At 41.4% G+C, this 27,880-nt stretch overlaps 1 protein-coding gene across 1 annotated transcript; it reads right to left on the bottom strand.

Moving 5' to 3' along the window:
* Nucleotides 1–21,552: 21,552 nt before the first annotated feature.
* On the bottom strand, nucleotides 21,553–25,178 carry zfp36l2 (zinc finger protein 36, C3H type-like 2). The gene is made up of 2 exons (XM_034225009.1): nucleotides 24,876–25,178; nucleotides 21,553–24,658 (listed from the first exon to the last, which is right to left on the bottom strand). Exons 1-2 carry the CDS (start codon nucleotides 24,960–24,962, stop codon nucleotides 23,459–23,461), a joined length of 1,287 nt encoding a protein of 428 aa, XP_034080900.1. The 5' UTR covers nucleotides 24,963–25,178; the 3' UTR covers nucleotides 21,553–23,458.
* Between the last annotated feature and the right edge of the window lie 2,702 nt (nucleotides 25,179–27,880).

The raw sequence follows: 27,880 nt of genomic DNA, 5'->3' as shown, positions 1-27,880 counted from the left end.
AAGAAAAAAGCACTGCTACAAAAAAGATGATGACATTTAATGGAACATGCAGTGAGGACAGTTCACAGTTCAACTTCATTATTATGTTACATGTAGGAGCAATGTTTTATTATAAGGATAATTACGAGATTAAAGCTGTTATGTTAGGAGAATAAAGATGAAATCATTCCGGGGGCTGAGGGGTCGTTGCAGCAGATAGTTATATTGAAGGATTGGAACTTCACGGATCAAACACTCATAAACAAAACGTTGCTAAAACAGAAACTAACTACCGTAATAATGTAAACAACTATCCACAATCCAATTTAATCAAAACAACTTCACACCCGCCGCCCTCTGAGCTGGACACATCACACAGGTGTCCTCTGTCTGCAGCCGGAGGAGAGAGGAGGGGTCAGGGACCGTCTCCGAAGTGCAACGCTGAATAAAGATATACTCAATAACTCCTCTGTTATAAAGCTATAAAACATCACATTTTAAATCACACAATAATATACTGTTGCTTAAACTACACATGCAACTTTGCGAAAATAGGTGGTTTTAGTAGTTTATTTGCAGTCTTTTTTTCAGTGTTGCACTTTGTAGACGGTCCCTGACCCCTCCTCTCTCCTCCGGCTGCAGACAGACACCTGTGTTATGTGTCCAGCTCAGAGGGCGGCGGGTGTGAGGTTGTTTTGATGAAATTGGATTGTGGATAGTTGTTTACCTTATTACGGTAGTTAGTTTGTGTTTTAGCAACGTTTTGTTTATGAGTTATTGATCCGTTCCAGTTCCAATCTGTCAATATAACTTTCTTGAAGATCTGCTGCAACGACCCCTCAGCCTCCGGGATAATTTCATCTTTATTCTCATAGCGACTTTAATCTCGTAATTATGACTTTATTCTTCTATCTTTTCTTTTGTGTGTGGCCCTAATCCTCTGTCGTACCAAGGTAATGCTGGAAGGAGAGTTATATGTTTAAAATAATAAAGATTTAGTCTTCATGTGAGAAAATGTTATGTGAAAATAACCATTAAACTTGGCTCATTGTTCACTGTGCAAGGTGCAATGTGTCCTTTTGTATCAGCTTTTGAAAGGTAATGCTCCAAGTAGATGAGCAGTCTTGTAGGGCAAATAGCATTTTGTATTAGTGATAAACCAGTTCGGTCACTTTGCTATAAAATGGTTATCGGTTCTTTTCATACCGATGATGTAATTGCAATTAGCAGTGCTGCAAATATAAGCATTTACTTGCAAATGGATTTAATTAGTCTCGGAAGACCTGCTTGTAGTATACCACTGGAGAGTATTAGAATGTGGTTCTACATTTGCATGAAAACAACAGATTGCAAACAGGAGGCAAGCAATAACTAAAACACATTAACATACTTTTAAGCTATATATCTATGGTGCACTATATTGTCAATTAAAATATTACATCACAAATCAGGTATTCCTATGCTGTATACATTTTGTCCGTTTATAAAAGGTGTGTTCTTGTAATGCACAATCCAACACTTGTCTGTGTAAAGTTATGTTCCATTTAATCATGTTTGCCCCTTTAATACACTTCAGTGACATGTTTGTGTGTTGTATAGCTACTGTCCTCACAAATAACCATTGTGTCATGGGCGGGGCTTATGCAGCTCATTATCTGTTGTCCTCATAATTAAGCATGGTGTCAGGTTGTTGTATTTTGAGTTGTGCTATGTGTATTGGACATTTGAAGTGGGATTTGTGTTGTATGGCTCAAAATAGATTTTTTGATATTCAAAACATCTTTGTAAAGCTAGTGGAAAGGGGTGTCCTTCTAATGAAGGAAAAAACGTGTTTGGGTCAAAGTGTCCTTTTAGTTCACAAAAACCCGCATGTGTGTGTGTGTCCAAATAAACTGTGAGTATGTGCAGCAGTGGGTATGACTCGTCTTTTAAATACTAATTCCCTTATTATTATAGTGAAAAGCACCATTCAGAAATCTGACCGTTGCTGTCCAAACTTCGTGAGAAGCAGACCAACGGCGTCTGCTGTTCATCCCGCAGAAGCTGCTGCTTGGTGCTGACCAAAGAAAACCTGAAAAACTCCTAAATGGCTGCACAGATGCTCAAGTTTGAGATTGATCATTCAAATAAACATGAATTGGTTTATAAGATGAAATCTATCTTTATTTACAGTAAACAGAGGTGTGTGTATGCACAGTCCCAGATGCAAAACACACACAGATGCACATACGGAGTCTGCAAATTAGTGCAGGAGGTGTGTTTTCATGCTCCCCAATGGTGTTTGAGTAAGCAAGTACACACGTACAGGCTTTGCTCAGTGTGTGTGTGTGTGTGTGTGTGTGTGTGTGTGTGTGTGTGTGTGTGTGTGTGTGTGTGTGTGTGTGTGTGTGTGTGTGTGTGTGTGTGTGTGTGTGTGTGTGTGTGTGTGTGTGTGTGTGTGTGTGTGTGTGTGTGTGTGTGTGTGTGTGTGTGTGTGTGTGTGTGTGTGTGTGTGTGTGTGTGTGTGTGTGTTGCTGCAGATAGCTCCCCCTCTCTGGTGTATGAATGAGTGTCCTGAGAGGGCTAGATAAAGGTGGTCTGTGCTGCCTCGCTGCTCCACTGACCCTTAAAGGGAGGCATTGATGGGAGGACCGGCCGGCCGGCTGCTGCAGCGCGTTACAGTAAGACTGTTAACAGTAAGTTTGTGAAAATGCCAGGGGGTGCCAAATATCAGTTCCGTCAACGTGCAAACACAGCCAGGACCTCCGGTGTGTAAGGCCACCGCTTGCTTGGATGCACAGTTGAGGTACAGCCCAAATTGGATTATTAATGGCCAATTCAGATGGGAGGATTTTGTTATGGTATTTAACAACCATGACCAGGGCCGTATCCAGGATTTCCTATATACCGAGGTCCAAACATGCTAGGGGGGTTCGGGGGATACCCCCCGAGATTTTTGGGATTTGCATGATCTAGTTAGGTGCTTTTTAAGTCCTGTGGGGGGTCACACATTGGATAATATATTGATTTCAAACCATGTCAGTGGGCTGACAATGTCAGCATCATCTATTTTTAAAGTGTAATACATAAGAATCAGTTGATTGTTACTATTAATGATCTGGACATGCAGAAGAGGCTAAAATGATCACAACACATTGTCAACATTCATTTCCCATGTCTCTCTCCTTTCCATACCCTGCAGTCTCTCTTCCATCTTCTTTAGTCTCTCTGTCTTCTTCCTGTTCATTACTCTCTCTGTCCTCTACTCTTTCTTTTTGTTCAATCTCTCCCTTGTTGTTCACTGTTTGCTCCTCCTCACTTGTCGCTCCTGCCAGTGAATTAAAAGCAATTCAGCCATTTAGTTCATTTCACTTGTTTGTTTGCATTCTTTTTTTATTTAAATCTGTTTTGTTTGATTCTCAAAAGAGAACAAAGATGTAAGCAAATTGTGTTTTATACAATTGTATGTTATTATGACATCATAACTGCAATAGATGTATGCTGTTTTAAAATGATGCCTATTGTAAATGAAGACTATTGTTATAGATACATAGATGGATAGACAGATAGATAAATAGATGGGCTTATTAAGCCTACATTATTTTGTGTGACTCCAGTTCCTCTCTGACTTCCATCACTTTCTCTCTCTCTCTTTCTCTCTGCCTCTCCTGTCTCTTCCTTACCAAAGCTGAGCTTCGACTGACGTAGTCTTTTCATTATATCTGAGTCAGTGTAAAAAGAAAACAATACAATGTTATATCTTCAATGTTTTACTCAAATTGAAATGAAGAAAAGCATTACGACGTTTGTTAAAAGGTAATCCTTCTGACATTGGATGAATGTAATTAACTGTAGCTCTCTAGCTAGTTTATTCACGCAATTTAAACCAAAGTATAGCCGATAGCTGCAATATAAGTTAGTGTGTGCATGTTGTCGGACGTCCACTGACTAACGTATAGCGTTCACACAGGATCTGCTGGTCATATGATGTCCTGATGAACAGAAACACAAGCAGCCCGCTGGACTCAGATCTCTAGATACCTCATCACTCCTCCGCTGCTCCGATACAAGTCCGGGCTGCGGAGGTTTGTTGATACATGTCGTCTTCTTCTGTTTGCTTTAATCGAGGCTATGTAGTTATGCAGCGCCCCCATCGTCAGTAAATGGAAGTACTACAAAGAACCCCGTTTAGTGCAATTATTTCACAAGTTTTATATACACAGCTCGGAAAATATTACCGAGGTCCGGACCTCGGTGACCTCAATGGTAGATACGGCCATGACCATGACCATATTAGCCTGCGGGCCCCGGAAAACCATTTAGCTCATTATACCCCCATTTATCCAGCAAAAGGTCCTATGTGGGAATCAAAGCTGTGTACATTGCATGCTGTGCACTGTGAACACTGTGAATGTTGACGACGTAGTGTTATCTCATATTACACAGGGACTGTTGTTAGCTACTATAGCTAGCTAGCAACGATCGTTGGCGGTAACAAATTACTACTGCTCAATTAATTGGCTTCTTTTTAGTACAAGTGAGGTGGTAAGTTACTGAAATAGGGGGGAAAAAACACATTTAATTTATATATTGCTGTGTTCAACTGTTTTCAACTGCAATCTCGGGTACATAAGTTCCGTTAACTTCCGTGATGTAGCCAACATGCACTCAATGAACGCCATTTTGGCTACTTAAGGAGAGTAACACAAAATGGTAGTCAAGAGAGTTTTGACCACAATGTGTGCACCTGGTCACTCAAAGGGCACAGCATTTTGACATACTTCGCATTGGGGTGTACTTATTTACTTAAAACAGCAAGTGTAAACACACGTGATTTGAAGACATTTATATTGATTTGATCTTGCTGCGTCTGAAATGTTCTTCTTGTTTGTTTTGAACGCACCCTTGGAGAATAATAATAATATATTTTATTTCTATAGCGCTTTTCTTGAACCCAAAGACGCAAAGAATCACAGTGACTAGCTGATATCACTGTTAATCACAAGGTCAATCAATTTTCCTATGTATTTTTAAGGTACATTTTCAGAGAAGGTCACAGGTTTTATCCTTACATAAGTCGAATGAAGTCACACATCTGTTCACAGTAACAAATGCATCACTCATGCTGAATCTTAGGACATGATTAGTCCAGAATGTCTTTGATCATCACATGAGTATATGTTGAAACTCTCTTACCAAAGAAGAATAGATTTGTGGGTATGTTGAGGAATGAAACTGGGTAATCTTGAGCTCAGTGGAACAAACTGGATTGTATTAGAAAGAGAAACAGAAACATCATTAGTGAGCACAAACACTCATTTCCTCTGGCTGGCCAGCAGATTGTATCAACATACTGCTTTTGTTTGAAAGCCGCAGATATGAAATATGGACCTGTGTAGGAGTGCTGCAACTAGACCGAGAAGCCCCTCCTTCTCTGTTAACACACACATACACACATGGCCTTACCAGCACCACATCCAGGACTAGGTGACCCTTAGCCCCTTTTAACTCTCTGCCAGATGCAGGTCAAACCTCAAAGGAGCTCTGAACTCCCTACCTCTGAGAGCCAGAGCCATTATTATTTCAGATGTACTAATAAGCATTCATAATGTATTCATACTGCCTTATGGATACTAAGTGATGCATAACATCATCATAAAGATTAGAGGTACGAATGATAATCATCAAAAGGTTCTAAGTGCCTCAACATTCTACGAAAGTTGGACATTGACACTATTAGCTTGTTCCAAGAAAAACAAAGAGTCTAAAGCCATGCCAGCAGCTATAGTGGGGTTGTTCTTGAGCAAATCAGAGCTTAATATGTTGATGATTAGGTGACATATTCTAATTGTTCACCATCCTAGTTTAGCATGTTAGCATGCTAAAATAAGCAAATCACCACTAAATAAAACAATTAAATTGAGGCTGATGGGAATGTCTCTAGGTCATAAACCCATGAATTGAATGACTTAAAGGCCCTGACACACTGAGCCGATTTCGGCCGTCGATAGATGTCTGGCCGTCGATGAGCGTCCTGTCGCCCTACTCAGATTGGTGTGTCCCGCACCGTCGTGTCTTTTCGACCGTGCCGACACCTTCTGCTGTCGGCAAAATAAATCACTCTGATTGGCTGTTCAGCTTAGTGAATCAGTGCATGAGAAGCGAAACGAAAGTGAAGAAGGCACACACAGACGGCTATTTTTTTTCATTTTCCAGTACTGCACTAAACATGTTTTCAATTATAAGTCGTTATGTGAAACAGTCAGTGAAACAGACTGTTTCACGAGAGTGAAAATGGAACGCACGCTATTTGTTGTTTGTATATATCACGCAGTCTGTTTTCCGGTTGCCTCTTTTGAATGATGAATACCGTCGCTTGCTCGTAAGGAGAGTTATTGCCACTCACGCATGCGCAGTGCATACGACGTGCTACTTGGCCTTTGGCTGAAGTCTTTGCGGTATGTTCCAGTGCGACTTTTTGGCCAAGACGCAGGAGACGTGAGGCGACACGTCGGGACGTGTTCTTTGGTGTCAGTTTGGTGCGTCAGGGCCTTTAGGTGTTGATCTAGCTTTATATAAAAAAAAATATCGTTTTTAAAAGAAACAGAACCAGATGTTGGTATCAGAAGTGCTCTGGTTTCCGTTATTAGTCACAGTGGCAATGCCCAATCACGATAAAGCAGGATTTGGTTGAATGCAAGTAAACATTTATTGGGGGAAAGCAAGAATCATTGGCCGAACTGCAATCTCAATAGTGGCAATCGTCTGATTATTTATTTTAAAATAAGCCTAAAATTTGCTTGTCAATGTCATAGAAGTAAATCTATCAAATCCAACTTGATTCATTTTTCTCAAATTGATAGTCGGATTGTAAATAATTAACTGGCAAAGGGACATCCGCTGGCAAAAACGGAACCCCAGGAATGAAGCCCCTTGCCACCAGAGACTTAATAACCTGTAATTGGCGCTGGATGACAATTCAGAGGATCACCAAAGTCATTTTAATTCATCCTTTTGTGCCTCTACACAAAATGTCTAGATAATCCATTCATTAGTGACTAAGCTATTTCCTTCTGGAGCAAAGTGATGGACCAATTCCTAGCTGTGGGCTTGTGTTGCTTAAAAAAACAAACCCATTCTCAATCAGAAAGATCCAAAACCTTACCAAGTACCATGTATTTAATCCAAGAACAACATAGTTTCTCTGATTACATTTAAATAACACAAACCATAATGTTTCAGCCCAAGAAATTATACATCAGGCATTAATTAGCAAGGAAAAGTCATACAATGACACTAAAGTACTGTACAGTGTTTCTGACATAAGATTTAACATGATTATTATCTAACAGGTGTTTATCAAAGCTGCGTTCAATAAGAAGCACAAGTTGAACAACAAATCAGTTGTGACTCGACTAATTGCAGAAACAGTTCTGTGGTTGAAGCATGTCGTGACGTATTCACGAACACGGAACACTTCCTTCCCCTAGCCTTAAATATAAGCATTGCCATAAGGCCCACTGATTACATTATACAGTATGTCTTTATGATATGTTGTATAGTGCGGTTTGGATATGGTGGTAATAAAAGAGTGTTAGCAGGCCCTGCATGACAATCAGAGCTTGGACCTGAGCCTCGGATTCATTCAAAATGACAGCTAAACCCATCCAACACAGCCACTCACTCAGCATCGTGAGACTATTTGTACAGTATAAACATTTTTAGATGATTATATATAATTTAGCAGTGCAGCACGGGTGCATGGACATTTAAATGAACTCATAAAATGGATGGACTCGCACAAACGTCCACACACTGACCCCAAGTATTCTCCTCCAAGTGTACTGAATAATAACGAAATTGAAGGAAGTCAGGGAGATGCCAAGGTCCTATCCAAACAAGCACTCCCCATTAAAATATTTTCGAGTCAACCTCCCTACTTATTGCCATGCTCCATCATTTTACTCTCACTTTCTGACCGGGAAGCTTCATTCATAGCCTCTGAGATCTCATGTGTGGCTCTTTCTGTCTTTTACACCTTTGGTGTAGGCCAAAAGCACAGCAATGTCAACAAAGCATTTACGTCCACAGCGGTCCCGCCCTCTCACCTCACAGATACTTCCTTATCGGCCTCCATGCTCAGCTGCCGATCATGTGCTATGAGACCACGCCTGGTCTAAGTAAAGCCCCTTACTGAGCTAGATAGGACATGATACATTTTACAGCTGCTTCTCTCAAATACTCAAGCCTGAGACTATAACGCCTGCCCTCTGTCTCTTCCTTTCCACCTTGTGTGACTTTCAGATCGTGGTCATGTTTGCTGAGCAGATAGAGTGAGTGACACATATAGCATAGAGATAGTGATTGTTATTTCCAGGTTCCTCTCTTATGTGGGTACTTGAACTGCTTGCTAATCAGATCTGCTTTCAAAGCTGCTAGTTTACAAATCTGTCGATGCTGTGGACGTTTAGTGTTGAATTATTGGCTTCTTTTATAAAGCTGTCACCTCTTCAACTTAATTTAGGACTATATAAGTTTTAAAAGACGCAAAGACACACTGTTACTCTTATAAATAAAGGTAATGTCACTTCCAACAAAAAGGCAGCCTCGCTCAATTCAGAACTGTCAGCTGCTAAAGCCTTGTGCCACATTTCTAATGCTTGACACGTCTTTACTCAACTTATCTGTTTGGTTTTCAATAAGCAAAGGTGGTTGAAAGTACTTGGTAGGGTGTCATGACATTGTTCCAAAGGCCATCTTTTCGGATATCCAACAGTCTGAAAAATGTCTCATTGTTCCGACGACCCATTGTCCAACAATACACTCTGCCTGAACTTCACATGGCACATATGAATGCTGAAGGACAATTAAAGCATGACCCGCCTTACCTCTTTCAGCTTACCCAGATATATTTTCCCCGAGCCTAACTACAACCAGCAAAGGTTTGTAGGATTGGTCAAGCCTTTCATGGTCGAAGAGAGTGCGTGTCTAGAGAAATGGGCCTTTAAAGCAATGAATGTCGCATTGGGGTTCCGCAATAATGAGCAGTTCCCAAGCCCCCAGGATGGGCACCGACCGTTGAAGGCAAGGCAAGGCAAGGCAAGGCAAGGCAAGGCAAGGCAAGGCAAGGCAAGGCAAGGCAAGGCAAGGCAAGGCAAGGCAAGGCAAGGCAAGGCAAGGCAAGGCAAGGCAAGGCAAGGCAAGGCAAGGCAAGGCAAGGCAAGGCAAGGCAAGGCAAGGCAAGGCAAGGCAAGGCAAGGCAAGGCAAGGCAAGGCAAGGCAAGGCAAGGCAAGGCAAGGCAAGGCAAGGCAAGGCAAGGCAAGGCAAGGCAAGGCAAGGCAAGGCAAGGCAAGGCAAGGCAAGGCAAGGCAAGGCAAGGCAAGGCAAGGCAAGGCAAGGCAAGGCAAGTTTATTTATATAGTATATTTCAACACAAGGCAATTCAAAGTGCTTTACAAAAATGAAAGACATTAAGAGCATTAAGAAACATATTATGAAATGACATTTAAAAACACTCATTTAAAAGCAAAGATACATTAATAAAAGTTACAGAGCAGTGTGAGATACACACATCTGAAATGTTTAGGTCTGATTCTCAATCATTGCTAACTTTTTAGCAGAAATCGTTTTCTATCACCTCCCTTTCTTTCTACATTCTTGTTTAACTTGTCCTTTAGTTATTTCAAGTGTTTCATGCTAAACGAACCCCCCTTTGGAAAATTATAATCTGACCCCATGGTACCTTTTAGTTTTGGCCGAAACTATTCCTCTTTTTTATTTTTAAATGCACATAGTTAAGATTACCTTGTCTTTCTAGGACTTTTTTGGTATCCTCCGTGAACCAGGGTCTTGAAACTAAAACAGCACACGTAGGGGACTTTAACGCCAATACAAGTACTTTAACCCTAAAAATAATAAGCCTGAATATATCAATTAAAACCAGCGGCAAAATGGCATTTAAAAACAGTCATTAAAAAGCCAAGATATTAAAAGAAACATTAAAAGAAAAAGTACATGGATCAAAGTTACAGTGCAGTCTAAGATATGAATAGTTCAATTAAAAGCAGCGATAAAAAGAAAAGTCTTCAGCCTGGATTTAAAAGTAGTCAGAGTTGCAGCGGACCTGCAGGTTTCTGGGAGTTTGTTCCAGATATTTGGAGCATAATAACTGAACGCTGCTTCTCCATGTTTAGTTCTGACTCTGGGGACAGAAAGCTGACCAGTCCCTGAAGAACTGAGAGATCTGGATGGTTCATCATTTAGCAGGAGGTCTGAAGCACATTTTCGTAGTGGCCCAATGGTGGTACTCCAACTTCAGTGACAAACATCATTCCAGCTGAATCATGCAGTGGCACCGAGGCCAGTGGAACACATTTGTATTGAACACATGACAACTCAATATAATACAATGCAACCTGGCTGGGTTCAGAACACTTAAACTATTACTTTGTCTGATATGTGCATAGAGTTGGCTTCATAATTGTTTGTCAGCCTTATATGGAAGCATTTATTTTACTTCTTCACTCATTTATTCAGTTTTTTCCTTTAATGTCTCACCTTTCTGAATCTCTGCCACAAAGTAATTTGGAAAAAAAGATCAGAACAACAAGAGCTCTTGTAAGGTTTTATTTGACTAAATTCTATTCAGTTTTTTTTATGTAGAAAGCACCCCATTCATATTACATTATGTTATTGTCAAAACTTTCATTTCTCAAGGTAGGGTGAATTGCCCTAATGTGGGAAATGTTTTGCATTTCAGACTTCGGGAATATTTTGCGATATGAAGCCGATACAATAAATCAACATCAAGTACCATTCTGAAATCCCCAGGATGTGTCCTAATCAAACCAAAAGAGAAAATGCAGATATTACACTCATAAAATAAATGGTAGACATATAAGTACTCTTAGTGCCAAGTTGTCTCAGACAATCTGCATTTCCTAATGTGGGACAGTTCTGTGCAAAATGTGGGACACTGAAAAGTATATGTTAAAAAGCCTCAGTCACCTTAATTCATGTAATAAAAACATCTCAGGTCAGTAACACTCGAAGCTAAATGTGCAATACCATGTTCAGCTATGTCACTATTTATAATGTTATTGTTTTTACAACAGAAGATGTTTTTCTTTAAATTGAAGTTAAATGCATCAATCTGTTGCACTTTGAGGGCAAAATTAAGAGATTTATGGATACAGCTCTCAACACTCATATGAAACAGAACTGTATATATTTCAATAATCCAAAAAACCATTAGAATATGCTCACAACCAATAACACATATTTGATAAACTCCTCTCTCCTATCTTTATCTTACCTAGTCTGCATTCTTTCTTTTTTATTTATGCATATTCGACTAATCACTCCCCTTTTAAACTGTGTGTTTGTTTTTTTTACTGACCTATAGCACATATTGGAATGATTTCTTAACTTAGGCTATTTTTTACAATGTGTATTGGAAGGATTTATTAAATTACTATGAATATTTGGGCTTAAATTAATTGCCATCTCTTAAACTCAGACATTAATCCCTAACATTATCCCTGACTTTGTCATACCATTTTAACAGAGATGCAGCCACCCCCAATTATTTAATATGATTTGCCCTTCACCTTAAATATCTAAAATAATGCATTAGAAGACTAAAGCCCTGTAAATAACCATTGCTCTTGCACAATCCATGCCCCTTTTAGACCTGTCCCACATTAGGCAAATCATACTGTCCCACTTTGCGAAACATGTTTCCTAAAGTGGGACGATGGAACATTTGATTGAAATAAAAAATATAGAGTATATTTACACCATATTATAATATGTTCTGATGAACAAACATATCATAAACACATCCTGATAAAAACTTGCAAGATTGTTTTATTTATACGAAATTTAAAACCTTAACATTACATTTGTCAAAACACTATGTCATTGACCTTTGGGTGGTCTTCACACATGGTACTTCCTGTTTAAAGGTTTTTACACCCTCATCTGTGATTGGACATTTGAGAAGTCATGTGATTTTGATCGCATGACATCACAGCTTGTGTTAACCCGTAGTTTCATTGACTCTCATTTGTTTGCGGAAGACCTACACCCATTTGAGCTTAGGTGTCCCACATTAGGGCGTGTCCCACATTAGGGCAATTCACCCTATAGCTTTTTCATGCATTGATTTGGAGCTTTTCTAAGTGTCTTGTCTTGTAGTGTAAGTGTTTTTGTTTAGCAGATTAAAAGGCAGCCAAGAATGTTCTAAACCTCTTAAATAAAGTATCCAGAGACAAAATTAGACCCGTCCAAGTTAGCATGTGTGTGTACCTCAATACACACCACCGTGAAACTTCCACCCATGCCGGAGCTGAATGAATCTGGAAACATCCTTATACAGAACTGCTTGCCTAAAAACAGCCCTTAACAGTATTTACACCCTCCGCATTATTTACATTGGGAAAGGAGTAAAGAAAACAAGTTTTATGAGAATGTTCCACCCGCAAAGACATGATGTCAGCGCCGCGGCCTCGTACACAGGGCGGGGCGAGGTAAATAAACATCTACCATCTTTCTCTCTCTCTCTGACAGGGGTCAGGGAAGGTAGAGAGAGGTGCCTCTCTGCCCGCTGGCTCTCACTGTTGATTCATAGATGGAGCTCAAAGCCGGGGCCTGAACAAGAGCCAGGGGCCAGTGTTAGTAAACTGTGGAGAGACCAAGGGAAATGCCTCATCCGACACACACAGCTCAGGGTTTACACTGCGCGAGGACCAAGAGGAGCGTCTGCACTGCTCACACACACACACACACACACACACACACACAACACACACACACACACACACACACACACACACACACACACACACACACACACAACACACACACACACACACACACACACACACACACACACACACATACACACACACACACACACACACACACACACACACACACACACACACACACACACACACACACACACACACACACTCTCTCTCTCTGAGAAGCCATAAGCATTGGCAGTAAACACACACGCCTTTCACAAGATGCTCTGTAAATATTTACAGCTTTGCAGGCGTTGGAAAGAGAGGAACATGGCGGCCCGGGCAGCGCTATCCGAACGTGACCTGCATCAGGCAACTCCCTCATTTCCCCCATCTCCTGCTTCCCCCCCCCCACCAGGCCCGGACTGGCCATCGGGAGGACCGGGAGGTTTCCCGATGGCCTGGCCTGCTAAGTGCCCTGCTGGCCTGAGGATTTTTTTTTGTATGTATGTATTGTGAACGCAACGCTGCGCAAATGTGGGTCTGACTCTGCCTCACAGAGGGTGACTGGCTGTCTACATGATGTGGCCTGCCCACATAAACACTTTCATACAGATCATACACTAAAGCCCTCGATTGGTCTCTGTGTGTCATTCAAGCTCGGGAGGGTGTGTGTATGTGTATGTGTATGTTTGGCGTGAGCGAGTGAGATAAAGCACGCGCACCGGTTATGTATATTGTTGTTGTTAGCATCTGGTGCTAGCTGCGCTAACGGATATAAGGAGCTTTTTCAACAACAAGGTGGAGGAGAGTCCTCTGCTGTCAGACTGAGAGGCTGATAACTACAGCTCAGGTGAGGTAAAGGACTCTGAGTGTTTAGATAGTTAACTTAGTCTAAGTTATCTCTGTGGGTCTCAAACGGTTTGGTCACCATTTATGTAAACACATATTTCCATTTGAGGGGGGAGTGATTAGTAAAATATGCATGAATAATAAAAAAAACGTTAACTAGGTGAAAAAAGGTAAGATAAACTATTACAACTTGTTGAGAGCTAAAACTAGTCTTTGCTGCTGCCTCAAAGAGGAGCAGAGGGAGAGGGGGAGACAGGAGAGACTGATTCAGGAGCACAGACACACTCACAACTATAAATGAACCAAAAACAAATAAATAAACAAGTTTAAAATGTTTTTTCATATTGGATATGGTATGTTATTGGTTATGGCCATGTTCTTATGATTTTATGATGTTTCATATGGGAGTAGTCTCTTTATTTCCCCCTCAAAGTGCACCAGATTGATGCATTTAAGTCCAACATTTAAAAAAATATATCTTACCGGGGGGACATGCCCCCGGACCCCCCTATAGGATTTGAGGTCCACCTCCACTTAAAATATGTTCACATAGGTTCCTAAATAGATTTGCACATTTTTTTAAATAGTAACCCATCTCCATATGTTTATTTTTGAGTAGTAGATTTAGAGGGCTATCACTATGGGCAGCAACGCTGTAAAAATTGACAAATAAATCCAGCAAAATGGCACAAAAAACTGGTAGTGGCCTGGCTGGGTGTATAATTCCCGGCCTGACTTATTGTCCCAGTCCGGCCCTGCCCCCCACCCACCTCCCATCGTCTCTGACCATCACTGGACTTCACATCTGTGCAAACACCATGACTCTATTCAGCATGTGCACTGTGGCTCACCTTGGCTTACCTTGCGGGAAGCTGGGGGGGGGGGGGGGTCACCTCAGCTGAGCGTGTGGCCGGAGGCTGCTTCCTGAAAATAAAGTGAAGATGATGATTTTAGCTCCTCACAACGAGAGGCAGTGGTGAACTGATGTAAACTGTGACCTGTCTGCAGTCTAAAGACGTCAATGATTACATATCCAGAGGGTCAGAAGTGTTTCATTCTCTGAAGTAACATTAGAGATATTTGCATCACTGCTCATGCAATTATAAAGTGTTGATAAACACTTACTACTCCAATTTTTTTTACTTATAAAACATACCCAAATGTGATACAAAGCAGCAGCTTGCAAACAACTTTACTTATTGTAGCCATTTACTGTGATGAGGGAAGAGTTCAAACTCATGGCAACGCCTCAATAGGGAGTGCAGGCCTGTCAAGAGGAAAGCAATATTGTATCAGACTTCAGAGGTTAGGTCCAAAGTAAACCGGCGCACATACTTTAGGTAAAAAACGTAATTGAAAGACTATCGACTAACTTTTATCAGAGTGAGTGCAGAGACTCATGCCCTGAAACAAGCTCCCCTAATTAGCGACTAATTAAGCACAGGTTTGCAAAACAGCGAGGACTGCATGTTAGCATGGTTCACAATGAGAAAAGGGAAAAGGAGAAATAAATATATCTATGACTTTATTTGCATGTTTCACAAATATAGATTGAACTTGAATCAGGGCCATATCAAATAATACTTTTAATTTGAGTAACTAACTTTATTATGTGATTTGAATAACTTCTTGACAGCAGGATTTAGTAGGATTACTGAAAAACAGGATGATGAAACTTAGTCGAACTTGGTAATAATTCAATTATGGAGCATATCTTATATTTGTTGCTGGTACATGAATGGTATTTCACTTATTGAAAACAGCCTTAAAATGTACATTTATTTTTGGTCTTGAATGGGCAGCACAAAACACGTGACATAATCTCACCTAATACAGCATGTGGTATTGTTATGGTTATCTTGTTAGTCAACAGTTTCCCACTAACACATTCAGAGAAACATTAACTTTCATTTGGAGTGGGATTTTTGGTCTCCCGACAAGTATAACTCCAATATTCACACGTATTTTTGCTCTGTTTTGGTCTCCTCCAACTCCTAAGTGAAAAATCAGTTTATATCGGCAAAATGCTACAATATGTCCACCAGCTAGTTGCTAAATGTGTCTGTCTGTACTTTGGTGCATGGCATGTACTGTTCAGTGACTTTATCAGAGAACAAGTGACAGAACAGTGTGTTGCAGGCCACAAAGCAAGTGCTAGCTAAAAGAAGCTAACATATTGGAGAGTGGAACATTTCAGAGTCAGGCGATAACTATCATTGGGTTAGTCATTATAAAGTTACACCTTTCACATTACATTAAGTTAAATGATCAATATTAAATAGAGCATTATAATTATTTAAGGACACTGACACTAAGTGAACAGACTGATATCACCTGCCTTTCCTATTACATCAAGTTACAACAGTCATTAAATAAGGATCTTAGCAAGTCAACATTAGAATCGTTTTAATCGGATGCTGACAGATGTACATACTGTATTTGATTGAACCTAAAGTAGAGCCAGTTGGGTGTGAATCCAAGCCAGATACACACACACAGACACACATTGTTTTATAATGAAGCCAGAATGCTGTCGGAGAAAGTTTGCAATGGCAGTTAGACATTGTAGGGACTTTTAAGGGTTGGTGACTCAGGGACAGGAGGGATCTTTAGGGGGTTTCCCCATTCAAATTAGACATTGTTTACTTCCACTTTTACTTATGAAGCAATTACACCTCATTAAAGAGAAATAGGTTTCACTCAAATCTCTGTAATCTTCTACATTATTACAAAATCCACAAAAACAAAACCTGGGGCTAGAATTTGATCAAATGGAAGGTTGAGGCCTTATCTTGCATTTGGGGGTTGTGGCACCAAAATGATAAACAACTTCACTTTCATTTTGGCTAAGCGCCACCCATCTGGCACCCATGTCGGCCTAAACAAAGTCTATAAAGCATTAGGATTTGACCCCGGGTCTGGGGCTGAGATGCCAAAACAATACCAGGACGAGGCGAGCTTCCCCGCTCAGGGGAACACAAATAGTAACTTCTAGAAGCCGCCACTACAGAGGAGAGGGGAAACTGAAGGAGGAGGAAAAACAGCAGGACGAAGAAGAGGTGGAAATGGGTGGTGGCCAGGAAGTTGGACTCTTCCTGCCCTAATCACAAGTCGGAGAGTTTCCTTTCATTGTAGGAGCTCCAGATCCATTAACCAGCGAGACCCTGCGCACACACACGAACACCAACACATCCTTATATAGAAAGGTTTCATAGACACGTCTTTCTGTGACGTCGATTTCTATTCCCATTATAAACACACTTATAATGTGTTTTAATCTGTTATATGATTGTATAATTATTGTTGAAAGCACTTATAAACATTCATAATGCTTTAGAGCAATAATCGCAACACATTATAAATCATTTTTATCATCATTCTTCATAAATGCCGGTCACTCCTTCAAATGTTTTGCTAGGATCAAGGTGTTTTATCATTCTCATAGTTATAATACATTATAATCTTATGAGAGTGATTTATAATGAGTAATAATAATGCATTAGAATGTGATTATTATAAATTAAAAATAGCAAAAATATACATGAACAACACTCAAAATGTTGTGAAAATAATATTTAGTTATCCAATGCTCAATTAGCGTAACTAATAATCACATTTTAATGCTTTATTACAGTGATTATAATTTTTTTTAGATTTTAATGTATTTCGCAAAAAACAAGTGATCTTCAAACATGAAGTATTATGATACTTTATATTAACATAAGTGCCTATACTGTATCTATAATGTCAAAGTGTTATAAGTTATTATATATTATAAGTATGCGCATTATAGACACTGTCATTTATATGCTGATACAGCATTCCAACTACTTGTTCTTCTACCCACAAATTCTTTATTATTATTATTCAGCCGGGTTTTTTGCACCTCTTCTTCTCCCACATTCCACATCGCAGAAACTCCGTTCAAACATCAAAACGTTCAGCTCGATCGGGAATCAATGGCTATTACTTTTCTCATTCATAACTTTCATAATTCCCGAGATATATCTCATAATTCATCAAACATTTTACATGGAAGTCAATGGAGAAACTCTTCAGACTTGAAAAATCTTCATGCGACTTCAACTGCTAACTGTTCCTTCATACTTTCACTCAGAAACCTCATTCCAACTTTAAAATGTTACACATCTTTCTGGTATTATTCATATTAAACAACTTTTAAATCAGATTCTTACTTTTACAGATATTAAACATTGTTCAAACCTTGGTAAAGAGGCCTTCTTCAGATTTTAACATTAGTGTGTACTGTGCAGGTCGTTAAGGCTAGAGTGCGTAATGTCAAAGCAAGAGTGGAGGACAGCTTGAAATTTGCCTTCACATATATTTTTTTAAACCTGCCATAATTCCCAAACCCTACACTCCTGATACATAATTATTCATGAAAAACGTAGGAAAACATCTCGTAGCTTGAAAAATTAAAATAAATTAAGCAAAATAATTAAACAAAATGCCTCTTGAGGGCATGAAGTGACAAAAACGTTCAACATGTCTCCATTAAGGTCCATTGTAAATTCAGGCTGATATTTCCTCACAGCAGCAGCCGCACACCTTTAGTTAATCTGCCAAAAAGGCCACATTATTGACCCGAAAGTACACAAAAAGCACACTTCAGATACTCAGGGTCCTTGAGATGCTTCACACGTTGACATTTCACCGATATCTGTTACGGTTCTTCAACAAAACATTCACATGTAAGAGGTTCATCTCCCATTCAGAACAATGGAAAAGCTCTCCTCTGACTGAACCTTTGATCTCTGGGCTCAAGCACAGGTGTTTCATAATGTCATTAGCTCAAACATAAACACCTGTGTCATGGAACACGATGATGTCATAACTCCAACTGACATGCTCAGAACGCCACCAAACATCACATGATGGTTAACACTGTGGCCCTGAACAGCTCTACATAAAATCTGATGTTACGTAAGGTGGTGTTACTATGGCAACGCATCCCTCGCCATAAAACACGATGTCGCTGTAACTCCAATGGACACGGTCCAATCGTCCCCCAATCTTCACTTGTATATCACCGGTCCATGCCTCAACAGCTCTAAGCCAAATCTGAGATCTCACCATAGGCTGTTTCCATGGAAACGCATCCCTCACCAAAAAACACAATGTTGTCGTTACTCATATGAAAATGGTCAAAACACCACCAGACTTCAGATGACAGTGAATGGTCCAGCCCTCAACATGTCTATGTGCCATTAGTGAGTTTTCCTCAAAAGCTGTTGCCATGGCAACGCATCCCTCACCGTAAAACACGATGTCGCTGTAACCCCTATGAAAATTGTGTGCTAACAGTCCAGCCGTGAAGACCTCTACGTGACAAATGTCGTTGCCATGGCAACACAATGCTCGCCATGAAACACGGTTTTCTCATAACTTCAGTGAAAATGCTCCAAACGGCCCAAAACTTCACAGGTTTGGTAACGATGCAGCCATCAACACATCTAAGCGTATTATGGGGTGTCATCAAATACCGTTGCCATGGCGACAGATCATTCGCCATCAAGTTAGTTAAAAAGTCTGCAGTTCAAATATTCTGCTGCTTTTCCAAGCCTTTTTACTTTATTTTCTTCTCTTATCACACATTCAAGCCCCCAGTGTTCACGTATCATTTAAATCTAAATTCTTCACTTTCTTCTTACACATTACATTTCAGCATGGCAGTTTAGCGTCAGCTTTTCAGCATAAAGCATTCCCACTAGCAATGTCTTCAGGAATTGCATTCTCTAGTTGAAAATGCTACCCACATCTCATTTAAGGTATGTTAAAACAATTAAGCATTATATGAGGGTTTGTTGATTGACACACATAGCCACACACACTCATGTTCCCGCACAAACACACTGAGTCACAGGTACAGTACGTGGATCCTTGTTGGCAGGGCCCGCTGCATTGTGCGGCCCTTTGGCTCTGCTCTGATAAACACTTCATTATGAAACCCTGAGGACACAGTAAATATTTGCCGGGGCCCTTATCAGCCGCCTTATCTTGGCGTGAACTCAAGGCACCACATGACTCCTGGGCCCTTTATTTTCTCACTGCCTTTGCCACCGCTGATAACTTCACAGAACAGCCTGCAGAGAACAGGCGCTCTTTGAAAAGGTTCCTGGAAATGCCGGCACCACAACAACAGCAACATGTAGGCCAGGGGCTTCGGTCTAGACATGAGCGAATAAGACCCACCAATGAGGGTGAGGGTGGGTGTGTGTGGCGCTGCTTCACACAGCCACCTTCGTCCCTGGTTTACCTGCCCACTGACTGATAGTAGACACACATTTACAGCTGCAGAGTTAATCAGTTACGGGTTCCTGTCTGGTGTTCAGTTCCCAGACTGATACATCCATCTCCGCCTGTCTGACCTCAGGACACACTCATATCACTCACAGTAACACCACTGACGGATTACAGTGGAAGATTAATTAGTGAAGCAGCATATAGGATCATTGAGATGGGATTGAAGATCATTGATTTGTCACACCGGTGAGCAATCACTCCAGCTGTAAACCCGACAACACCGGCTTAGTGATCATCATTCACTCCTTAATCTCAGGGGTGGAAAGCACTTTTACTCAAGGACTGTCCTCAAAAGAATACTTCCCCCTAAAAAAAGACAGATTATACAGTATATCAAATACGCACCGTGTTACCTTGAATTCTTGTTTTTTTGCCAGCCACCACATTGACATACAATCAAGAGAAGTCTTGATGGATGGAGGTAAATGGGGTAAAAGCTTACTATTCCAACTCATTCAGTATAAACTGTGTTACTGTTCCCGGATAAAAATGACCTGCCAAGGTGACACTGCTCGTGAGAAACTGTTTTTATTAATACAGTTTAAGTGAAAATACATGTGGAATTTACAAATGGATATGAGACGGTTATATGTTATGAATTGTTGAAGAATTCTGCTGTTGTTTATGATGGCCCCTATGTGCTCCAATTCAGATTCAGATTTGAAATATCCAATTAATGCCTAGAACATATCACACAAAGGGAAAAAAAGAAACATTTTGCAGTTGTATTCTTTCTCACAGCATGATTTATCTTACCACCCCTAAATTGGGAACCACTGCCCTAAACTACTACATCAATGTAAATTAAGTGGATCAAAAAAGCTTTAACATGACTAGCTACAACAACAAAATACTTCTGTATAAACAAACTGTTAATAAGTAGCTTATTTGAAAAAAATCCATTTGACTTTTGATACTTTAGGTACATGTTGATTATTCTCATTAACCTGCAATTTTGAATGCAGGACTTTGAATGTAGTACAGCCATCTTTATATTACAGGGTTTTACTGAATTAAAGGCTCTGACTTCCTATTCCATCATTGGTTAATCTCCATATTTACTACAGGTGGCTGCTCTCTAGGGATGGGGATGTTTTGTGAGTGCCCGTGTCCATTATGTCAGAGAAAAGGGTCATAATGTATTAAAAGATTACAATCTTCTCCTGATGGCGAGGATCCAGACAGCCTCCCAGCCTGAGCCACAGACACATTCCGCTCACTTTCCTGTGAGCTCCTACACGTTTTCCATTTTAAAATTCCTCAGACGGCGCGGACATATCGCTCATCGCGCTGTGTTTATAGCAGAGCATTACAGAGGATGCAATATTACATACAGTTTGTTCAGTGTCTGTTGCCTGTCCATGTTCATAATGACCTCAGACAGTCCCAGAGCCCATCTGCAGCTCTTTTGTTTGACAGGCGATGGGCCTCAGGGTCAGACCCCTATGTGGAAACTACAGGTCAATGCTTTCACTGTATACTGAGGGACAAGTGGCAGATGCTGGGGGCCCCAAGCCAAGCAGTAGCACGAGGGCCTCCAGGCTTTTATCCAAAGGAGGAGAGTTGTGGTGCTTTCTTGCATAATGTCACATTTTCTCCTCTGAAACATCATGGTGTGAACACGTGTGTGTATATCCTAAAGTAAAACAAAGTTTCTGTGAACGTAAGCTTTTTCAAAATGATTTTTATTGGGAGAACTACAATAAAATGTACAGTACAAAGTTAACAATCTCACACTCAATTTGTAGTGAACTGACTCCCCAAAAAATATCACAACTCTCGTTGTCTTTTTGTCCGTTTTGTTACATTCAAAAAGCTTTACTTCTGATAAAGTAGTCAAAAGTTCATAGTGCGCATCCCCCTGTACCTACTATGTACAAAGCAAACGTGTTCATCCACTTCCCTCTCCAGCAAACTCAAGACTCAGACTAGATTTCAACATCAATAAAAAAAGAAACGGAGCTACAGGAAATAAGAGGAATGGGGATTTAGAACAGTTTGGGTTGTTTTTTCAGAGTGTCTGAGTGGTGACAACCTTAAACATATTCAGAACTCAACACTACATTCAGTTCAACCTGTGTATAAAAGATGCCATGTAGGAAAAATACTTTATTTGGTTAATTTTAAGGCATGTCAAGATGGTGAACCCCATAGGCACTACATCATAATAATACTGGGGCATAAGGGATGCTACATTCTTTAGCACGTGGCTGGAATCACAGTGACCTCGTGCAAACACAGAGAAAAACTAAAATACTTTTTGGTTAATTTATTGACTTGGATTCTTTGTCGCTGAAGTCTGATGTAGATCAACAAAAGAAGTAAGGTTTGGACGGTCTGTACAACCACATCGTTTATACATTCTACAGAAACATCTAAATAGGGATCCTCCACAAAGAAAAGACAGAAAAAGCCTTCTACAGCACTGACACACAACCTCAGGAGCAAACAGCAATCACGCTAACTTTTTTAATAAACGTAAACAAGGAAACAAAATTAATGAAATAAATATCACATACGGTCTCTTAAATTAAGATTTTTTTTACTCATTTACAATAAAAATAACCAAGTGAAGTTACAAAAAAAGGAGAAAAAAAAACAAAATATATATATTACTGTGAAAAGAACATACACTCCACTTTATGCAGATTAATAATGGCGATCATAATTTAAACATAAAAGAATATAGATCTATTGCTTCATCATACTTGATAAATACAGTATGGACACAAATGACCAATGTAGCCTATACTTTTTTCACAAGATAATAAATAAGTTAAATAGTCCATAGCCAGTTATGCACAGCTATGTCAATCACTCAAAAACAGCTAAAAAAAAATATATATTCAACCATCAGCAGTGATTTCCCCAAACAAACCCAACTCAAGAGTGCTTTTTATCCAAGCAACAAACTAGACTAACCAAACGAACCACAGGGTGGCGCTGGGAAAAGACAGGTCTGGAATGGAAGTTGAAGCTTTCAGAGAAGAAAAAGAAAAAAAACACTTTGATAAAGAAAAAAATGTTACTTTGAGTCAAGGCATATTCTTGGCAGGATGGGAGGAAATCTGAAAACCGCTTACAGTCTCTTCTTCTTGTCAAGTCATGTTACCCACACATCTAATCCCAGGAAAAGTGTGGCTTGCCTGATAGAGCAAAAAGGGAGAGGGGCTGCCATGAGCCTTCGGGCAAGGCACTGATGGAATGCCTTCTGTTTGCTATCTAAGTTTTAATACAGCTATATTACATACAAGGAAAAAAAGACTAACTGATGCCAGGTCAAGCACACTTTAAACTGTCTGAAGCTTTATTGATCCCTGTGGGTGACATTCTCTTCTCTTGCCCCCCTCCAGGGAGGTCAGAGCAGGGTCAGCACCCCTGGAGCTGGTAGGGAATCAATGTCTTACACTAAGGCACATCGGCAGGGTGGTTGTAGCTGAAATGGGATGGAGGGGGTTTAACCTGGTTCCTCTGCTTGAAGGACAGTCTAGCTCACTCACTGACACTGCCCGGGTCCTTTAATTAACCACCCTGCCTGACCCGTCCATAAATCCATAAGAAAACAAAAAAACGATTAGTCATCTGAAATCGACAGCCTGCTGAAGATTGGCAAACGCCTTCCAGCGTCCAGACTCGGGGACTCGGAGCCGCTGAGGCTCCCGGAAGAGCTGAGGGACCCGCTCGCATAGCTTTCCCGGTCAGAGAGCGAGTTTGGTGGGCTGGGAGGAGGCTCGAACACCGGCGACCCGCTGAGGCGGCGCAGCGCCTGCAAGTGGCTCATGTTGTAGGTCGGAGGGGAGGGAGGGCACTGGCTGCTCTGCATGTTCCCGTAGTAGGCACTGGTGGAGTGGTTGTTGGCGTAGCCACTGGGGGTGTGCACAGCCAGGGGAGCCAGTAAGGCTTTTAAGTCCTGTCCAGGGAAAGAGAAGGCACTGTTGATGCAGGACATGGAGTTAGGAGACAACACGTCCTCGTAGAAGCTGGAGGTGGACGTGCAGGAGGAGGTGGTGGTAGGGGGTGGAGGGGTCCGGGACATGGGACTGTCGAGCAGGGGAGACTCGAGTCCGTGGTGAGTGGAGAACCCGGAGAAACTGAGGCTGTGGTGAAGCTTTGGTCTGTCCCTCTGGGTGTAGCCGAGCTGCGGCGGCAGGATGTCCCTCTGCCCGTAGCCGCACAGCTCGCGGGCTGAGCGGGACTCCCCCGCCTGCATGTTAGCGTTGGTGGGCGGAGGGGACCGGCGCTCTTCGGCGTTGTGTATAAAGTGACACCGGGGACCGTACGGGCAGAAGCCGATGGTGTGGAAGGTGCGGCACGGCTCTGTTTTGTACTTAGGGTGGCGGGACAAGCTCCTCAACTCATGGTAGCCGTGAGCGAACTGACATTTCTCCCCGTACTTGCAAGACCCGTTTTCCTCAAATGGCCTGCACAGCTCTGTCTTGTAGCGGGTGGAGTTGATCTGAGAGCCGGGCTTCTGCTGCAGCAGGCCCCGGTCTCCGCTGTCGCTGTAAGCGCGGTCGCGGAACTTGTTCTCCTTGTTCATAAGGGCCGTGGCGGTGCTGTTGCAGGTTGGTATGTTCTCCTTCAGGCTGCTGTAGGAGCCCATGGAGTATTTGTTGCCGTTGTTCATTGCCTCCACGTTGCTGGTTGAGTTTCTGCGGAAAAATCCCGGCGAGAAGGGGCTACCGGAGCCCGGAGACGTGACCGGAGCCCCCACAGCTTTCTTGTCCAGCATGCTGTTGATGTGGATGGCGTTCATGTTCATGCTTTTGTCTTGCTGTAAAAGAAAAGATACAAGTTAGCAATGCACGTCAGGCTCACATTTGGAAATTATTTTTGACCACATGGCATGTTATTAACTACGTTTGCCTGCAACGTGACAACTTGTTGCACACATGCTAAAACTTGAAGCAGCTTATTCAACTCTACGTAAAAGTGCTTCACCCTGAATGCAAAAGGGAAACACATTATTGTTGTATGATATAAACGTTTACCTTATAAAGCATGTCCATGTCGTAGAACGCAGACAAGACTGTCGCAGACATCTCGTTTCCCCAAGTTTGCTGCACTCCCTCTTTCATGGAGAACCGACCAGGATCCTTGAACGCTACGTGCGGAAACGGTAGTTTGTGCCACGACTGGTTTTGGTTGTGGAAAAAGTTTGTGTTCAGTTTAAGTCCGTAGAAAATGAAGGGAAAAAAGGGGGATAGGTTTGTATGGTGGAGTTGTAGGTGGCTTTATGTCCTCCCCTCGAGAAGCGCTGAGCCAGAGTGCTTCACTGTCCGCTCGAGCCTTTTTACATGGGTATAAATGCCTTGCGGTGGCCGGGGAGGGGCGAACTCAAGTCGGTGCAAAGTTTTGCGAGGAGCCGCCTCCTACCCTCCTCCCCGAAAAAAACTTCCATTCATCGGTTGGTCGCCTATTCTACAACACCACGCCTTGAAATCCAACCCCAGGAACCCCCCGCCCCCTCCCCACCACCTTTTAAAAACTTTTTTATTTTTTTATAACAACCAATTTTGTGGAAGTTGGCTTTGCTTTTTTGGTTGACTCTCGCTGAGAAAGAATGTGGAAGCATCAAGGGACGTCTACTATGCATGCAAGCTAAAGCAAATTAACCATCCACACATATCATTAATCAGTACGCCTTGCTCAAAAGCTCTACAACTGACAGCCTTAACTCCTCAGCAAAGATTTAAACCAACAGCCCACCAGTGATAAGGCCACCCCTCTAGCCTCTGCGGACCACCATACTGTTGGGAGCTGACACATGTATTTGTAATGGAAGGAAACTCTGCCTCTCTCCCTGTGGATGGAGTGAAACCACAAGTATGAGCAGAGAGGAGTCCAGGCAGAGTGCATCACACATTTTAGAATCCACTGGTTGCATAATCTACTTCCACAGCCTATTCCAGTCTACTACACATGGAACACATACAAGTTAAAGCCTGCTGTGCTCACATGACCCACTTTTCTTTTGTCTTTAAATGTTGCCTTCACCTTAAGATCAGAAATGCCTCCTAAAGCACAACATGTCGAGTCACTCCGAGCACAAAATGGATTTACTTTGTTTAAATCTTTTAAAGCCACTCTCTAAATTCCTTCCCTGACTTGTTTTTCCCAATCTCAGCCCAGACTGTAGGAATGTGGTTTTCATGTGGTGCAGCAGAGCAACACTGCCCCCATGAGAGGAAAGGGAGAACTGAAGATCAAGAATAGTGCGCCACCTGCTGAGAAGAGCTGGAGCAAGATTTTAACTGCACTCAGGATCATTTTGCAGCTTTTAAGTCACTTCTTTGTGGATACATTATATTTTTTCAGACAGGATACAGCATGTTTTAGTCATCCTCAGTCCTATCCTTTTGGTAAAGTCAAAAAAAGCTGCCATAAGTATTTTTCAGCATGATGTAACCTTCTCAGCATGTCAGAATGTTCACATGAAAATGTCAAACTACTGCTGGAGTTTTGTCAAGTTTTTAAAAAAGAACCACAGTGGAAAGATTTCAGCGTTGGCAGCAGAGGATGGGACTCTATATCAAGAGCTCCACAGGACACATTTTGGTCAGGAGGGTGTAAAAACCTTGAGCGACACATATCATCAGAAATAGCCGGTTTCTGCGACAGTAACCATTAACCCTTTCAACATAGGATCATAATTGGAAGAGTGGTTGTAAAGAAATGAATTAATTTCATTTCAAACCTTTATTTATCCAGATTGGTCCCAGATCTCTTTTTCAAGGGAGACCTGCAGCAATTAGGTTCCACATGAAACATAAAACAATAGAGGATATCATACAACATATTTACAAGCTATATTTACATACTTATCAACATTTACAAATACAAAAGAGCATTTCACTTAGACTTGCTTTAAAAACATTCAGAGGAATACAAATATATTCTTTTAAATTTCTTTCGCTGACATGATTCAATATAGGTGCTGAATGGTTTGGTTGGAGAAGAAGAAAAAAAATAGCAAAAGGCGAAAAACAAGTGACACAAGAGCTTGGAATCTACTACTACCAACCCTAAAATTAGTCTGAGGGCTGTCCCAGGACTATTTGCGCTTTGCAAGTTGTGATAAATAGTTTAATGTGAAGGACAGACACGGAGAGGCTCCTCCTGAGAAATCCCTAGAACATGTCCCTGTCCGCAGAAACCACTCTCCCATCACACAGCTCTGTTTTTATTGGGGGATGTTGAGCCGTTCCAAAACATTACATCAGTTGTACTGTAACAGGGAAGATGGCTACCAGGGAGGGAGAAGGGTCCAGCTGTAAGAGAGGGCAGCGTGAACACACACACACACACACACACACACACACACACACACACACACACACACACACACACACACACACACACACACACACACACACACACACACACACACACACACACACACACACACACACACACACACACACACACACACACACACACACACACACACAGCGAGAGGACAGTAGTCCATTGTGCCGTCCTCCTAATTACATAAGCAGGAAAAGTAGAGGGAAGCATAAAAACAACATCCAATGGGAAGAATCCTGCAGTAAATTAAATATCACAGGAAAATAACACCTCGTATAAACATACAGTAGAGACGAAGCGTATACTGAAATACAACTTTGGGAACGTGTCAGCGACTTGCTTTCAGAGTCCCATGCTTAAAGCTTGTGTCGCCGCACAATTGCGCCATTGAAGTCAGAACTGGAAGCTTTAGGCGCAGAGTTGTTTTGTTCCGACCTTAATTCCATAGTAGACGTGGAGAAAGCAGAACGGCCTGTGTACTCAATACTGACACTGTTGAAGTCTGTCGCGTGACACATTCCCACTGATAGGAGAACAGAGCGGCGAGTGTTGTTTGTGCACATGCTCCTGCTGAGTTATTGTTATGGCTTCTGCACACAAATTCACACGGTGTTCATTTTATTTCTATGTTTTCTCTCTCCAGCCTCTTTGCGAATGTCTATCCCTTCAAGAAAAATACAACTTTGGC

Source organism: Gymnodraco acuticeps, unplaced genomic scaffold (genome assembly GCF_902827175.1).
Source record: "Gymnodraco acuticeps unplaced genomic scaffold, fGymAcu1.1, whole genome shotgun sequence".
NCBI classification, from domain to species: domain Eukaryota; kingdom Metazoa; phylum Chordata; class Actinopteri; order Perciformes; family Bathydraconidae; genus Gymnodraco; species Gymnodraco acuticeps.
The sequence above is the reverse complement of the archived record's forward strand: the minus strand, read 5'-3'. Positions and strand labels throughout refer to the sequence as shown.